Raw genomic sequence first — 18,776 nt, 5'->3', positions numbered from 1 at the left:
TTTTTAATACTTTAATATTAAACAGTTCTATCAGAACATTTGTTACATTTGTATTAATCACTTTTTTGGTAATCCAAAAAGACATTGATATTCTGAAAGTATAAGTGCCACAGATATGCAAAGTGCAAAGGAATTGCTTGTCATTTGCCAAAGAATACAGATTCTCGTCTGTCCCAGTGGTCAGTGAACGCAACAGAAGAGTCTGAATGGGTGAAAGTGCTTTTACTAAACTTACAAAAAGTTAAAGAATTCATTAGAAATTAACGATTACATTTAAAACTGCAATAAGATACATCAAACAGGAACATTCACATTTGTCTTGCATGCTCTTGCGGTGATAATATCGCCTCTTTTACATCCATCGAGGGAGCATTTGTTGTCCAAACCAAGTAATTGTAGTGGTTTCCTCAAACGGTTTAACAGTTGGGTACAAGTAAAAATGCATTCAGAACGAGTGCCAGCAAATAGTGAGACTGCAGAGTGCGGTCCACTCCTGTTTTCACCCCGTTAATCACAGAAAGACTTCAAATGTGCTGTAGCTTAAGTCACCGATGACTGTAATTCAGACTAAACTCAAAGATGTGAAATGAAGCAAATGTCAAGACAACGGACAAGAAAAAGGAAAAGCTTGTTTCCATCCTGACTTCTCTCTTTTTTTTTTTTATTGTTAAAAATTAACAGGTAACAGAGCTTAAAAGTAAAATCACATCTGTATGTTATAGTGCAATGACCACACACTAGCACATAAAAGTCAGGTGGGTGACTGCAGAGGCTCGGCGAACTTTGACAGTCAAACTTGACTGAAGATTCAAAATATAAAAAAAATCAACGTTTTTAAGATCGATTGGGAATTACATATCCCCGCATAAGATTCGACCGTTGCAGTCCTCACTGGCCCTTCTTTTGTGTGTCAGGGATGCTCTCGTTCAGCGGGGTGAAGCTGGTGAGCAGAGTGTGGCGCTCGTACTGTTTGGTCTGACGGAACTTGCTGTCTGTGCTGTGGAGCCTGTCCAGGATGCCGAAAACGCCAAAACACTGATTGAACCTGAAAACCGAGACAAGTGAGGGCAACTGTTAGTTATCCACCAAGCAGAATTAGAAACAATTGCCCCAATAATAATAATTTTCAAATTCAGATTTAAGTTTTAAACAACTCAACTACAGGAAACTTATAAAAAGCTGAATAATAGTGGACTTCAGTTTGTCATCCTCACTGCACTGCACAATGAGTGCTGTTGTGTATCAAAGTGAAAACTCAGATACTAATTTGAAGCTTTTACATTCTGCTTTGTGAAGCAAACTCACATTTGCATAGAATTTATAAATGTGGGGAAACGCAGTAACATTTCTTCCTCCGGTCATCGCCTGGTCCTGCAGGACGTTTCTTCCTGTTAAAACGGAGTTTCTAGCTCCCACTGTCGCCAGGTGCTTGCTCTTAGGGTTTCAGCTGATTGTTGGGGAATTCTCTGTATTATTATATTATCTCTGCTTACAATATTACAGCTATAGAGTGCATGCCACAACAAATACTCTTGTGCATTTTCCTGTAATTTGGCATCTTCCCCAACTCAGTGTTACTCGTCTTCCTCTTGATGGGACATTTTCATTGATTTAATTGTCCAATGATAGTGGATTATTCCTACAGTGCTGTCCCACTAACTATTAAAAATCATTTCAGAGTCACACAGTCATACAAGCATAAACACCAAGATACTATATTTTTTACTTAATCTGGTGTCTTGCTTATGCCATATTAAGCCACATGGAAAGACTTCCCAGACTGTACATAATTACTTTCTCCTGTATGAGTAACACTGTGTACAAAGTGCAGTACATAACATTGCCTTTTCAAAGTTATACATTTATCAGCTTCATCTCGTCGAGGTAAAAGTTTTTGGAGTAGCTTCACCCGAGTCTTTGCACACGTGAAGGTTCTGTGTGCCTTCACGGGTCTTATCTAAACAAGATAACTGTACCAGCATCACCGCCTTCCCATCCGGTCGAGTTACTGTGAACTTTGACCTTTCGGATTTGCAAAGTCATCATTATTTCTCTCCAGCAGACTTTTGTGTGACATCCTGTTTGAGTCCAACTGAACATTTGCACCAGTTAAAGAAACTTTTAAGCAGCATTTCTAAGATATCACCTTCAAAACAACAGAACAGGACCTCCGTAAGACAGGACAGGTAAACTCACCTGAGGTGGTGGAAGTCATGGAACTCAGGAGAAGGCAGGAAAGGAAGGTGGTATCCGCAGTGGGAGATGGTGGTGCTGACCAGAGCTACGCAGTACCACATGGAGGTGGTGGATACGTGGGAGCCCAGAAGAACCGGCCCGCTTACCACCGGCAATAAGTTGGAGATCTAACAGCAGAGAACAATCCAGTACGTTTAACAGAAACACACTTACCCTTAGCAGAAGTAAAGTGCTGCGAGAGTTTGAGGTGTGAATTATCAATTCTTCTTTCTTTCTTTTATTCTTCTCTTGCATATTTAAAGATGAAATAGTCTCTGTGATTTACAGCAAATGTACACGTGTGATCTGTATCTGCACGTTTGATCCATTTTTGCTGTTTAACACAAATATCAACTACAGTGGCAATCACTGAGCCAGCAGGGATACTTCAGGGCAGAGGTGGGACCAAGTCATTGTTTTGCAAGTCTCAAGTAAGTCTCAAGTCTTTATCCTCAAGTCAAGTCTCAAGTAATGTCAGGCAAGTCAGAGTCGAGTCTCAAGTCACTGGTGTAAAAGTCCGAGTCAAGTCACAAGTCTGAAACTTTGAATTTCAAGTCCTTTCGAGTCTTTAAAAAAAAAAAAAAAAAGCATGTTGCAGTTATATGCTAAATGTAAATATTAGACCATGTAATTTTTAAATCTGTGTTTTTCTCAACACATGACAAAATAGTGAACTTAGAAAATATACACAAATTGTGAAATTCCACCTCTTTAAAATGCAGCTCAATTAAACCTAGCTCCAAGAATAATTTTCACCGACAGTTCTGAGATAAGCTGCATGTTATTCTTGGATGCGGTTGTAGGACCGGCTTTAAAATCGCATGACAAAAATATCATACACATTAAAAAAAACTGTATCACCAACGTAGCCTGGACAACATTTGCTAGTTAGATGAAGTCAGCTATCTCATCTTAGCATATTTATATGCATATTTATAATCATACGGTTCTTGGAGTGAGTGCATACACTCATGAAGTTTAGTAACTTCAGGTCACTGCAACAAGCCCAGGTACAGTTTACCTTGTCATAGCTCTGTTGCTATGACAGCAAGTCCCGGATGAGCTTCGGGGAACCGAACGATCCAGGATCACGCGAAATCGTCAACAATCTAATCCAGCTAACTTACTTAGCGAGGTACGAAGAACAGGCCCCTGGTCTGACCAGATTCCTAAAGGTATAAATAAGAATCTGTTTTGTTTACGTGAGATAGTTCCAGCTGCTTTGACACTCACAGGGGAAACGGTTCATTTCTTTTTGTTGAGTAGGAGAAAGAGGAAGGCTCACCACGTGCTCCAGAGGATGAGCGTAGATGGAGACAATACCGATGGGAGCAGTCCAATCGTGGTGCTGTTTGTGGTAATGCTTGTAGAGGCTGGGGTGGTGGAACAGCCTGAGGAAAATCAAACAAACAAAATGAACGCATAAAACGACTGCACCCTATCCTGCGTCAAGGTTTGTACTGTGCGCTGGCAAAGGCTCTGAGCTCACATAAGAAAAATCGGATTAACGCTGATAGACGATGTTGCAGGCTGCATTGCTTTATGTAGGGTGAGTCTACAAACAATGTTTATACGGATCGCACCTAATGTCCATGTCCTGTCGCTAAAAATCTAACATGGTGAATTAAAACAGTATATAACTATAAAACAGAGTGACTGCACGCACATGAAAGAAACACAGATCAGCGTAGTGTTAACATCACAATCGCCTCCATCTCTGAAATGAGGAAGAAATGTCATCTACTGCCAACGATCCACTGATTGCATGTTTCATTTTGATGTGTCATGGGTGTTTAAAGTAAAAAATAAATGTTCTTTACCTGTGTGAATAGTAGAAGAAAATCTCCTCCAAGATGGCGAAGGCGGCCAGCTCCATCAGGGCCCAGTGAAAGGTGGGCAGCTCGGGGCCACAGGGGTTTCCTCTCCAGCTCATCAGGTAGTAAACAACCACAGTCATGGCCCCGGAGATTACCACGTGGTTGAAGAGGACACACTTCAAGGCTTGGCGCAGCTTAGCTGGATCCACCTGGAAGACAAATGAAGAGGTCAAAAGAGGTATCAAAACTATTCAAACTACCAAGCTTCCCTTTCCACTGACAAATGTAATTTACATGGCATGACACTGCGTTCATTTGAAAGACACTTTTTATTTCATAAAGAGAGGAAAACATTAAAAACTGAAAGCTTCTCTCTTTAAAAGGACGACCAATAACAAGGTCAGACCAGTTCTTTCTATTTGTATCTTTATCATGCATATTTAATCATCTTCACTTAATACTTGATATATATTCTTATTTCATGTCTTATCCTTTTCCATACTGTTGTTTCTGTTTATGCTGCAGAGTGTGTTATAAATAAGTCTTTATACTCATCTGACATACCCTGTTAGGTACACCCGTCCAACCACATTAATGCACTTATCTAATCAGCCAATCACATGAAAGCGCCTCAGTGCATTTACACATTTATCCATGGTTCAGATGATCTGCAGAAGTTCATTCTCAGAAAGAGGAAGAAAGGCGACTGAAGTGACTTTGAATAAGGCATAAAGTGTTTTGAAACCTGCCAATCTACTGGTTTCCAGAGAATGTGTGAAAAAGAGAAAATATCCATTAAGCAGCATTTCCTGGTATGAATTTCTACAGAAATGTGCAGATGGAAGGGTCACAATTCAGTGTAAACAGCATGAAAGCATGGATTCATCCCGCCTTGTATCAACGGTTCAGGCTGGTGGTGGTGGTGTAAAGCCCTAGACGACATTTTCTCAGCATGTTTAGAGTGCCTCGGTACCAAATCAGCAAGATGAGTAGTGTTGCCAACCATGCCCATCCCTTTATGGCCACACTGTACCAATCTTCCAATGGCTGCGTTCGGCAAGATAACACACATCACAAATGGCCTCCACACCAGATCTTAATAATAATCTTAAAAATCCAATAAAGCAGCTTTGGATATGTGATTGAACATGAGATTTTCATCATGGATGTGCATGAGTGATGCAATCATGTCAGCATGGACCAAAATCTCTGCAGACTGCTTCTAGCACCTTGTTGAATTGTTGTCATGATGAATTGAGGCCTTTCTGTTGGGGTCCAACCCAGTACTAGCAAGATGTACCTAATAAAGTGGTCTTTGAGTGGATATCTGTATCAGCTAATTTACCCTTTTACCTCCAACCTTTGGAACCCAGTTATAAACTCATGCCATGTCATAATGAACTTTCCAGAGTGTGAGAACAGTGTGTCTCTGAAGCTTACACTGACCTTTTGTACATCTGTGTGTTTTCCATAACATGCACGCACACACGCTCTCTGAACAGCAGACTTTGTTTCTGTGCAGACTCTTTATCGAATGCTCTTTGTTTTCTCTCTCAATGTTCTTTTATTTGACATCTTTTTCCCTTTACTTGAACCAGCTGCAGCAGATAGCTCCACGAGTGTGGCTCTCTTCCATTTAGAAAGGCCTTTTTTTCTCCCCACTGTTGCCAAGGGAAACATTGGTTCCCTATAATCTACAGGGTGTTTGCGTTATAGTATAAAGTCCCTTAAGATAACTATCATGCTGAATTAGCTGTTTACCTATAGTAGATTACATTGATTTTTTTATCATCTAGTGTAAATAGCTCCACAAAATGCTAATTTTAACATAAATAAATGTTCCTACACTTAGAGATAGTGTGACTATACATTCAAATTTACAGCTCTTCTCATTCACCAGTGACATGCACTTGTTATTTAGCAGTTTCTAAAGCAAATGTGTGATCACTACACATGGGCTCTGACACATTGATCAGATAATTTAGATAAACAGTTACATTACTTGATAAAGTCATATAATTTTATCATTCTTAACCAGTTATATTGCTTTTTAAAGTACACAAGCACTTTTACCCAATTTTATAATCTTGTTCCATTATAGCACATCCTGGTTTGTTTATGACCAGTAGATCCAAAGTTCAGACAGCTATTCTCGATCATTGACCTGCAGTATTTCTGCTCGGAGTCACAGAGAAACACTGTGACAGCAGCTTTTCGCAGATTACCTCATCATTAAAGATATAAAATTTAAGGGCCGCAGAAATATATGTCAAGCTGTAACAGCGGCAAATTCCACTGAGTACATGCAAATCAGAGGAGGAGGGATTTTTGAAGCGATAACACACTCTCTGATGGGAAAACGAGAGAAAATAGGGGGAAAACAATAAACTGGAAGTCTTTTTCATTTGGGTAAAGTGAGTCTCCAGTTTGTGCACTGGAAAAACAATCACTAACAAGGACACTTTTCACAGTAACCCCTGGTTATCAGTAATGCCCCTCTTTATCTCTGCGGTGTCTGACAACATCTGTTAATCAAACACAGTTAGAGGACTTTGGTCAGACGGGCATGTGGAGAGCCCCATCGTTTGCAGATGTTATCAACCACATCTGCACACACGCGCATGGTGTGGATCTTTAAGTAGAGCAGTGGCCTACAGCAGCATGCCCAATAGCAGGACTCAAAATTAAAATGTAATTGTTTTCATTTTTAAATCTCATATTCACTTAAAAAAAAAAGATATCATGTGATCATATCATAAGCTTGTACATTTTATGTAGATGGCATGAAAAAATAAAACAAGTAACAGTGCAGATAAAACAAAATAAAAAATAAAAAAGCTTACTGGGTTGTTCTTGTCCAACTGGATACGGTAGCGGGTGATGAAGGACGGTGTGCCAGTGATGTCCACCCACAGCAGGAGAGCATTTGACCCCCAAAAGGCCAGAGTGGGAACAAGCATGGTCCCTATGGAGATAAATAAGATAACTATTAGAGAACCTTTAACTCAACCGGGGCCTTCATTATGCGTTCATTTACGCACAACTCCAAACACATCAGGAGGAGATTTCAAGTTAAATCCATGGCAAAATCTTCCACAATGACATCATCACTGTGCACCCTGCTGTTTTTGTTTGTTTGCATTAAATTATATCACCAAAGGTGTTGCTCCAGCCGGTGAGGAGTGATTCAGTTTTGGAGTCGATCCAAAACTTAATCACTCGATCTGGAGATTTTTGGAATGATTCACTGAGATTATTATTTTCATTAATTAAAATTAATGGAAACATTCCCTTGATGATATCATTACACCCTAATCCAGGTCCAGATAGCTTTCTTAACAAGGGAATCAATTCATGCGTGGTGTGTGTTGAGTTTTTAGCTTTGATAGTATTTAGTTAATATCAAATCCAGTTCTTTGATATTCTGGATAACTGGTCTTTTTATTATTAATAATGGATTGCATTTATATGGCGCTTTTCGAGACCCTCAAAGCGCTTTACAATTCAACTATTCACTCTCACATTCACAAGCTACAGTTGTAGCCACAGCTGCCCTGGGGCAGACTGACAGAAGTGAGGCCGCCATATCACTTTTTTTTCGCATTATTAGCATCACCTCTGAGCAACACCAGTAGGTGAAGTGTCTTGCCCAAGGACACAACGAGCAGGGGATCGAACCGGCAACCTTCCAGTTACAAGATGAGCTTCCCAACCCCCTGAACCACGGTCGCCCAATTCTTATATTATAGTTGATAATGTTATTATAGTGATGTTATTATTATAGTGTGATGTTATGTGGACTGAAAACACTGAACTGAAAATACATACCCTACCTAGCACACATCCTATGTCCTACATACTCTAGATAACATCTGAATGAGGTAAACCACCTATTGTGTAAAAGCTGCTCGCTGTGAGACAGCAAGTGAGAAATCTGAACTAATGTGTTCTTAGTGCTCCACAAACATGATTTTTCCTCTGTGCTGGCTAATGTGACCTTATGTGTCCAAAATATAGGGGAAAAAAATCTATGCATTGATGAAACCACCTAAATGATATGATACAAAAGGAGGTCATTTAAGTTATTTGCATGTTTAAAGCAGTCTGCAGTGCTTGCAAATCCACAGTCATTTGCAATGTTGCACTCTGGTTTTATTTCTTACCCAGGAAGAACAAAGAAGCGTCGTGGCCCTCGTATGCCACGTACAACTTGGTCCACAAGTTCTGCCAAAAATCTCCCGAAGCTCCCCAGAATCTCTGAAGGTGCCTGAAGGAGGAATTACAGCTCAGTTTTAAATTCACAAAACTGACTACGTGTTAAACAAACCTCTGTGGAAACTATTCGTTACACACTTGTCTACACATCTTGTGCTTGCATGCTCTCTCCTTTCCAGCAGCCCCTCCAAACAAAAATCTAACCACCAATAAAAACACCCAGGGATGGACAGTGTGTCAAACAACTGCAGCTACAACTAGTCCAGCAAAGACTCCAATCTGAATACTTGTACACATTACATAATTTCAGGTGATGAAATTTGTAATTTCATGTAATGCTGTGTTCTCGTTACACCCTTTACCAGCCTAACATGTACTGTCCTGTCCTCGTCTATCCAGTCCTGGCTCTGCACCATCCTGCTCTCACTCCTCCCATCCAGTTCTCATCTGTTGGGTCCAACTCCTTGTCATGTAGCGCCTGCCTCTTTCTACTATGCATAACGTAACAACCTGGCAATGCCACTCCTCCAGTTTATGTCAGGGCAAACTGTTGTTTTGCAAATGTGACATACCATGTCAGTGAGTTCCCGAACGCAGCCAAGAATAAGATCCCAGATCCAATGACAAACCCGGCTTTCTTCACAGAGTCCCACAGTCCTCCGGGGCCCTCCTGGGAGACAGAAAAAGAAACAGCGTTGTGTGAAGCCCTCTGTTGCTTCGGCGATGAGAATGCAATCTCATGATGTTTCGCTATATTAGCATTTCCCCACAGAAACCTCTCCTGATACAGAAATGTCTCAAAAACAACAGCGAGACTGTTACTGAAACCTCTATCTCGCCAGGAGGACGAGAACACTGTGGATCTGAGTGGTTCCTGTTGAGTGTGGGGTTTTCAGGAACTGCCTGAAGTTAATAACCCAGAATGCAAAGCAGCAGGAGGGGAAACAGTCAGACTCTGAAAACTCTCTCTGTGTATTTTACTTAGGCAATTACAGTACATTTATAGTGCATTTTCAATCATCATAAAGAGCATCTCAGTTAAAGGATAACACTATTTTACACCTGTTTAGAAAGGTCTAAATATAGCTGTTTACACAGAAAATGTGCACGATGACTCTGACAAAATGCATCTGCACTGAGAAATGCGGATCAGTTCACTCAGCAGGAAGTAAGCCCAAGGATTGATGTCACATTCACTAGACTCTCTAAAATGCCAGCTTTTCACCTCAGCTGCCCTCATCCAAGCCACGACAACAGAGAGAACAATGTCACACAAATGCCGTGCTGGTCTCACGCCTCAGCTGGTCGTTTTCAGAGATGCAATCATGATCATGAAGATGCAAATACACCCATGCTTCCTTGTGCACTTATTGTGACATTTTTGCTTACTACATTTATTACCCATATATTTTTTCTGAAAACTGAGTAACTAAGCTATCGTTTCCCTGTTGTCAACAACATACAGCAAAGAGGGCAAGTCTCGGTGGAGTCACGGTTTAAAAACAGCAGTCAGATGGAAAGATTCTTAATTAGACACATCAGGCTGCAGCTATAAAAATAAAAATTAAACCTTTAAAGATGTGATTTAGAAAAATATGCACGAACAAGTAGTGTATGCAGAAAACTAATAGAATAAGCTAAAATTTGACTTGTATTTAGCCCACAGGGAAGGTGAGAAATCCAGATTTGATTTTTTTAAAAGGATTTGCCAAACATCAGCTTCTGTGTGTATGTAGGGCAACATGAGACAGGTTTCATTTGAAGCTTTGCACGCATCAAAGTATCTGCAGTTGTTTGGCAAAATTACATTACATAACATACACATAACAACGACCTCCCCAAAAACAGATGAGCAGTAATCCAGCAATTCACATCGGACAGCTAAGAGGGAAAAAAAAGTCATGTAATGTATAACGGATCGAGGGTTGTGCCTGTGTTGTCGATGACTCGCTGTATTGTGTTGCCGCCTTGTCCGTTTGTGAATCTTTTCAGTTGAATGGTGATAACAGCAAGGTGTTTGGCTGCAAGGACGATCTGTTCTTACCTGTCGGCCGCTGCTTCCTCTGCTCTCCTCAGCTTCCCTCGCACCTGCAAACACAAAATTACATACAAGAGTTAAAACATGTAGATGCTACAGCAAATATTTAATTCAATTTCAATTCAGTTTTATTTACATAGTGCCAAATCACAACAACAGATACCTCAAGGCGCTTATTGTAAGGAACTATGATCTATCAGTAATTGCCAGGGAAGCACATTTTAAAATGAAGAAAAAATCAAACTATGATTCTGGAAGCAAAAACTCCTAAGGAAGTGTACCATCTCAAAATAACTAATTACAGAGCGAAAAGGTTTATTGGAAAAGTAAAGTGGTCTAACTCCAGCTGTCCTTCAAAATAAGACTCTTTGATAACAGGAGATTTTTTTTATTACATTTTTGTGATTACATTTGAGAGATTAAGTTTCTCTTTGAAATGTTGTCATTTCTCAAAAACATTTACATTTTTGTCTCAAACTTCTTTGTATCTTTCCATTGTAGAGTAATCATCCGAGTGCATGTGCAAATTTGTACCACAGGAGGATTAAATATAATCCTATTATTAGAGTGTGGACGTTTTTAGTGAAATTCTTGGGGATCAGGCTGCCCTACATCCACTCGGCCCATCTCTTTTTGCAGTAACGGTGTAAAAGCACAAACATCCATCCAACTAATAATTACTTTCACAGCAATCATTCACAGACTTTTTTTTTTTAATCACAGTTTAAATCACGAGCAAATTATGGTGACCTATATTATTATTATAACGCCATTATTCAACTAAAACTAACAGGCATGTAATCCTAAAAAGAAATATTTAAAAAAAATCGTTAATACAACTGAGATGATGCTCAGCTGTGCACCTTACAGGAGTGTAATACAGAGTTTATATATTGCGAGCTGAACTGCGTGTACCTGAACGCACCAGGTGCCTTTGCTTATGCATCACTGGGCCTACAGGTGAGGAAAAAGACGGCTGTGCCCAGTTTTAGTAATGGCTTTTTCACGCTGATCAAACCTGACCTGACGTTAGCGCTTCAAGTCTGCGGTGACTTACCGCTGGCTGCTGTCTCCACCGACATGTCTGCCCGCTGCTCACAGTCCCGCACCGGCCACTGCTGTTCAGCAGCTCTGGAAAGAAGCAGTTTATTTACAACAGCCAGCGACTTCTCACTGGCTGACTCCCGGTCAGCTGACCCAAGCCCGGAAAACGAGACTTCTTCCTGCTCGGTGTGTTTTTTTTCCTGCGGTCCACGTGAGATCCAGGTGAAGGTTGAAACCACAGCGGAGTCCGGTCAGTGCTGTGATCCAATGCATTAGATAGCTGTCTCATTAAGTGAATACCGCTGTCAGAGTCCTTGGATATTTTATTTTCGTACTTTGTTCAACACGATAAAATTGTCGTCTTTAGGAAATCGTTTTTCATTTGGATTCGCCGAGAAAAACAGAAACCAACCACCAGATTAATTATTAATGATAATAACTGTTCACTGCAGGATCATTTATCTTTATTGCACTTTATTATTAGCAGCTTGTCATAAACCACATCATTTATTCTCATTTCCTCAGTTAAATGTGCAAAAAATGCCAAAGAACACAGTTTAACCGAGCTAAAAATATATTTCTGCACAAGGTTGTTCCCAAACAATTATTAGCTGAAACGCCAATATGCATTTTTCAGCATGGTGTGCGATGTGTCCTCAAAACAAGGAAACTCAAAGAATAGAGGACAAAAAAAGAAATGGCAAGCCTCCAAAAACTATTTACAGCAAACGAACAGCATCTGAAAGTCATGTCCTTAAGAAACAGGAAAAGCTCAAAGCCCACAGGACCTGAGAGATGCATCTGGAATTTCATTTGATCTATCTACTGTTCACTGAAGCCCAGATTTGAAAACAACATGCAATACCATCTGGAAGGCATCTGACTGTCAGCAGCTTCAATTTTCACCATAGTCTGCAGTGATCCCAAACACACGTCCAGTAGAGTAAAAGCATACCCAGATAGAAAAACACACACTGGGACACCAACAGTCATGGATTGGCCTCCCCAGAGCCCGGACCTGAACCTTAACCTGAACAGTGAGATCATCTTAACAGAGAACAGAACAAAAGGCAGCCAAGATCCAAAAAAAGAGCTTTTAATGAATAGGCTGGCAATTAGCTTTCAACAAAAAAATAAAATGAAATAAAATAACTAAATGTGTAAGATCCCCCCCAAAATGGAAAAAACTGAACTTGACCTAAACCCTTAAAAAATTAATATTAACAAGAACAAAAACAATAATAATTTGCAAATTAAGAGCACATATTTTTCTTCCATTTGTCTTCTTAGTTCGAACTCTGTAGACGACCATGACCAAGATGACTGAGAAACTGCAGGGGCATGGGAGCACATGATTTAAAAAAAAAGCATAAAAAACAAACAAACATTTCATTAATGCAAGAAAACTCCAACCATTTAAAACCAGTGCAGCCACGTTCACGCTCACACAGCTCAGTGAACGCAGACCTGGGACTCTTTCAGCTGTGCTTTCAAACTGAATTAAAATCTTCAACTCTTCATTCAGAGCCATGCTCTTTCCTAACAGCGCCAGCAGGCAGTTCCAGTTGACATTCTAGTGGAGATGCTTAAATTTCCAAAGGAGATTTTAGGAAAATGTGTCTGAAGTTCTATACATCAAAAGCGTATTTGATAGAATGGTGCATAAATATTAAATATATTCACATATGGTATGGCTGTGTTTTACTGTAGAAAGCATCTCCTAATAGGTTAGTGGTATGTCTGAAAATGCTGTACTACACTATGGGTCTGTATGCTGTACACATTGTGCTTTCCCTACTGTAAACTGTGAGTTGCTGATCCTAATGTGCTTCACCATTGGTTGTGTAAAATGGTCAGAGGGCCGGTGAGACGTTAGTCTGTGGTGGCTGTGGTCGTACCTTTGCTCCACCCCTCGCCTGAACAACAATAAAGCTATAATGCACAGATAACAGGTAAGGCTTTGCACCGACGGCACCTGTAACTATCCCCTTTGTTTCTTCCAGTTATAGTTAAAATATCCTAAAGGCAAAGTATATTGTTATCTAATCACTCAAAGTATTGCTTTAACTCTGAAAGTCCAACCTTCAGTTTGGAAGGACAGTTCTGTGCAACAGTCTTTCTGGCATTTGTGTGATGGTGTGATGAATCTTTCTTGCATTTTGAAGGTCTTTCAAAGGTCCAGTAGAGTAAAAGCATACCTGGTTTCTGTGGACTGTGGCTGCTTTTTCAATCCAATTCTTATATCAGTGTTTTTTAAGACTTATCGCTTAAAACAAAACAAACAAAAAAACTCAAGGGATGAACCAGTGTTATAGCTGGACATAATAACAAATTAGTCAAGAACCCATCTTAAATTTTATCTTTAGACATTTTGTTACTATATGATTTGGTTGTACTTTCTTTAGTTGAACCTATGAAAAATACCAACGGTAACACAGTTTGACAGGAATAAAATAGTGGTTTTGTACCAATAGGGTGATTTCCAAACAACTATTAGCTGAAACTGGACAAGTGGAGTGCAAAAAAAGGGAAAAGACAGACCTAAAAAAACTATCTGGAATAGATAAACAGTATCTGAAAAATGGAGAAAAAAATCCTGCAAAGGCCCTAAATATGACCTGAGAGATGCAGCTGACCCTCCAGTAGATCCATCTAAATCTACAATGAAGCCTTAGTAGACCAGAAATGGTCTAAGTGTGAGGGTGGCTTTCAAGAAGCCATTTTTAAGAAAGGGAAACAGTGAGAAAAGGCTGAGGTATGGCAAATCACAAAAGAGCCAGACTAAAAATCAGTGGTAGCAGGTCTGACGGTGTGATGAATCAAAATGTAACATTTTTGGATCAACACATCAACATGTACGGAGGAGGTCGGGAGAAAGTTACAAGAGTAATTGTCTCCAATCTGTCCCACACGGCTTTGGAAAATGTGATGAAAGGCATAAACTTTAGACCTTTAACTGTATTTTCACAAGTTTTACAGCTTTTGCTACTAATAAAGATCTCCCACGTGATCATTCACATGGCACCAAAGTAATTATGAATGAGATAAACAATTACTTATATATTTCAGGTTTTTACAATGATTCCACAGTAACATAAATAAATAAATGCATAAATAAATAGATAATACATTTTCTGTGAATGACTGTGACTGGGTAGGCTGGTGATGAGCTACCAGAGCTTTTTCTGCAGTTTTAAACATTTATTCATCACAATTTAGGTCCAAAGAGCCATGTTGTTAGATTTCTTTCATTGCTTTATCATTTAGAAAAAAATGAGGCCTCCTGTTAATATTGACATTACAAAATTGGCATGACAGTGATCCCAAACACACTGCCAGTGCAGAAAAACCAAAAACACACAACGGAACGCTATCAGTCATGGATTGGCCTCCCCAGAGCCCGAACCTCAACATTATTGAAGCAGCTGATAGAGAATAGAACACGAGGCAGCCAAGAACCAAAGAAGAGCTTTGGATGTCCTTTAAGAAGCCCGGAGAACTGTTCCTAAACACTACATAAAGAAATTACAAGAAAGCGGCCTAACAAATGTCAGATGGTGACGAAGAATAAAGGTACTAAATATTTACTTTCAAGCTCGTTGCAAAGCTCTCTGTATATGCATTTCCATGTATATGTGCACTCTTTTCAATAAATCTCTAAATCTTTTAAAATTTTCTAGCAAAATATGAACAAATGAGGGGTGGTCAAACTTCACAATGCTGTACTTCCATGTACAACACTGCAGCTTTACAGAGATGACATGAATGTCTACAGGATGCACGTGCATGCACTTTCCCCTATTTTCCGTGCTGTAACTGCTCGTGCAGTTATCATTTAATACTCCCTTATCAAGAAGATATTCAGATCTGTCAGCAACATGTGGCTCCTTTTATTATCACCAATCATTGTGAAACAGGCAATCGGCACACTGTAAAAAATATATGCTTTAAACACTTCTGCGGATCAAATGTAGAAAATGTGGAAAGAGAGGTGACGCTCTTCTTACATCCCGGAGGAGCTTCTCTCATCTGTAGTCTGAAGATTTATTGCTGTTTTATTCTTCTATTGGCTATGATTCTAAATTGTTTAATTAATGCATTTATGACACATTTTATGATATCCTGTACTGATGAAATTGGCAACTGCATTAATTCCTTTGGATGACTCCGTTCCTGTATTACATGACACATTGTGCTATATCAGCAGTGTAGTCTTTTAGTATTTTACTGTTGATATCAGTTAGCCAGAACTAAATGAAAGTCTCGGCAGATTAAATTTTTTAATTAATTTATTATTTATTTGTATTATCAGCCTACACTTTCAGATCCAGACTCAGACCCTCCAGGAGGGGGCGACACATTTCCACTCACTCTACTCCAACCTTCATGGTGTAACCAAATTTTATTCAAGCCATAGGATCTGATTTAATAAATATAAATTTACAGTGCATTTTTAAAAAATTATAATATTAGTTATTATATTATGTTTTCTGTTATTTCTGTCTTTCTTTTGGTTGGGAATCACAGGAAAGAGGAGACATGATCCTCAGTACTTTTCTATTATATTACACACAAATAACTTAATTGGTTTATCAGAAAACTGAAGTATGCATCACAAGTTTAGGTCAAATAGTTTCACTGTAAATGCTGCATAGCAGACTTTGACGGATCAATAGATTTGTTGTAAAACTCATCTTAAGTCTGATTTAGATTTTTATGCACTAAATGAGATCTAGTCAGTCCGATTTCATCCGGTCCCTGCAGCGTATTTTCACGCTGATACAAATTTACTACACAGCTCAGGTCTGACCTCTGGTGAGAAACTGTGCGCACTGCATCAGTATGGTGCACACATCCATCGGATGTGAGTCCTGCACAGCCTTGACTGTCTTTGAATGTCCTTCAGCTTTTTTTGTTTGTTTATTTTTGTGTTAAATCTCCCTTTTTCAGGTTTGATTTGCACATATACAGTTTTTAACAGTCATGAAGTATTAGATGATTTCTGGTACCTGCCTAACTACTTACATAAACAGCTGATAAACCTTTGGAAGAAGGGTGGTCAGCAGCATTATCTGTTTGTTTTTATGGTTTTTTCTATGCTTTTCCTGCAGCTTAAATATTTTATTCAGATCACGTGGATGGTGGTGGGATTCCACCGTTGGAGTATTAATGCTTTAATAAATGCCATATTTTATTTGGGACTTCTGCCGACGGATTAGCTGCATAACTTTCTCAGCACCAGGAGATGCAAGGAAGATTTAGCTCATACTTGTTGATGACATGTGTTTTATCTTTGGTCTTTGACTTTGATCAGTGTAACTTTGTGCTGAACATTGGGGGGGGGGGGGGGGGGGGGGGGGGGGGGGGTCAAAATCTGTGTCTAAAAAAATAAATAAATCTGGGTAAATTCCAGGTGATTAAACATGCAACTGTTTTGCTGGTAATAACTGAAATGAGTAAAGAAAATCAACAGCCTATTTACACAAGATAATTCATAATTTTCTTGGGGGGGGGACCCCCCTGGAAATTACACCCCTGAATTCAGGTGATGCACTGCCTGATTAAGTGGAAAAAAGAGTGACACCCAAGAAGAAGACCTTTCTGATGCACTCAGTGATCTTAAGCGTCTTGCAGAGGTAACAGCAGGATCTCAGGTTCAGGTCTCACGTGTAAAAGCTAAACTATTAAAGATACTATTCAATAACAGTGACAGAAATCTGACCAAAGTGAGACAAATGATGAAGCCCATAAGTCTATTAACTGAGCTTCCTCCTTCTGCTGCTTACATTTCTGACAAAGTGGACCAATGAGCTAATCTTTTCTCTCCGTACAGACAGAATCTCAGACTATCCTGTGAGCAAACATTCTGTGGCACTGTGCTGAGCACTGCACCACATCATTGGCTTTGCACACCCGTCTGGTTAGAGCAGCAGTGATGCTAAAATCCAGTGGAGATCTGCAAGTAATATTTAGATACACGTTAGGATTATACAGTTAAAAGTCCATGTAGATCAACTGAAATATGTAGCAAATCAGCGCTATATTTTTTCTATATCATCTCTTCTGTCATTATGTAGCATGTGCACATATGTATTGTATTCCTGGACCTACCTTATTACTACAGGCCTCTGGACTGTGCTTAAATTGTAAACTGTATAAGCCTCTGTTGTGTTTTCATATCACACACTGCACACCGGTGTATTTTAAATCAAACACTCAATATGTGATCGAAGTGCAGACTTTAACATTTAAACAAAGGTTTGCATTGACTGTTTTGCAACCACAGCCCTTTTCATTCATACTGGCACAAATATGTGAAAGCAAGGGTGATATGCAAAGCAATAGGAACGACATGGTATGATGGCTCATAACATGAAGATATGGGAAAGAGCTGATGATCAGTAAGCAGCAGTCTGGCTTCACGCAGAGAAAGGGCACTACAGATGTGATGTTTCCTTTGAGAGTGTTGGTGCACTGTGTCTGTGGATAAAGAAAGACCTAGTGGGGTGCCAAGAGAGAAAATGTGATACTGTATGAGGAAGCCAGCAATGGCAGAGAAGTGTGTGAGGATGGTGGAGGATATATATGAGGATGGCTAGACATTGTGCAATAGGAGTAACAGATGGGTTCAGGGTGAAGATAGGATTACATCAGGGATCGGCTTTAAACTCCTTCTTGTTCGCAGTGGTGACAGGCAGGTGAACAGGAGAGTGCAGGCAGGGTGGAGTGGGTGGAGACGAGTGTCAGAGGTGATTTGTGACAGAAGGATGGCAGCAAGAGGGAAAGAGAAAGTAGGGAGACCTGTTATGATTCATGGCTTGGAGACAGTGTCACTGACAAAAAGACAGGAGGCCGAGCTGGAGATGGCAGAGTTAAGGTTTTCATTGGGAGTCATAGTTGAGCAGTTTGGAGACAAAGTTAGAGGCAGGGCTGAGGTGGTTTGGACATGTGGCGAGGAAGGATAGTGGATACACTGGACAAAGGATGGAAAAGAGGAAGACCACAGAGAAGATTCATGGATGCAGAGGGTTGGTGTGACAGTTTCTGTATTTATTAACTAAAAAGCTACTCTATTGGATGACTGACTTTGGCCATTATTCGGTTATCCTGCTACTTCTATCAGAAATCTCCTTATCAATAAACTCTACATGTTTGTTTCCACTGGCAGCCATGCATGCCACTACCATAAAATTGCATCCACCACGTTTGACAGATGATGTGATATGCTTCAGATCAGGAGCAGTTTTTCTCCTGCTCCATGCTTTTCTCTTTCCACCATTCTGGTACAAGTTAACCTGGGTTTCATCTCTCCAAATATATATATTTTTTCTACAACTATGTAAGCTTGATTTAAAATCCACTGTGATGGTGGAAATTTAACTGCCCAAAGGGTTATGAATCCAACAGTACACCAGATTTAAGACTAT

General features: G+C 39.8%; 1 protein-coding gene across 1 annotated transcript; it reads right to left on the bottom strand.

Moving 5' to 3' along the window:
• Positions 1 to 5: 5 nt before the first annotated feature.
• On the bottom strand, positions 6 to 11,514 carry faxdc2 (fatty acid hydroxylase domain containing 2). Its single transcript, XM_004561826.4, has 9 exons — positions 11,363 to 11,514; positions 10,312 to 10,355; positions 8,840 to 8,937; positions 8,216 to 8,319; positions 6,896 to 7,017; positions 4,056 to 4,261; positions 3,521 to 3,626; positions 2,197 to 2,363; positions 6 to 1,045 (listed from the first exon to the last, which is right to left on the bottom strand). The coding sequence occupies exons 1-9, from the start codon at positions 11,385 to 11,387 to the stop codon at positions 889 to 891; spliced, it is 1,029 nt and encodes a 342-aa protein (XP_004561883.1). The 5' UTR covers positions 11,388 to 11,514; the 3' UTR covers positions 6 to 888.
• Between the last annotated feature and the right edge of the window lie 7,262 nt (positions 11,515 to 18,776).

Source organism: Maylandia zebra, linkage group LG10 (genome assembly GCF_041146795.1).
Source record: "Maylandia zebra isolate NMK-2024a linkage group LG10, Mzebra_GT3a, whole genome shotgun sequence".
Lineage (NCBI taxonomy): Eukaryota > Metazoa > Chordata > Actinopteri > Cichliformes > Cichlidae > Maylandia > Maylandia zebra.
This window is presented reverse-complemented; position numbering and strand designations above follow the sequence as displayed.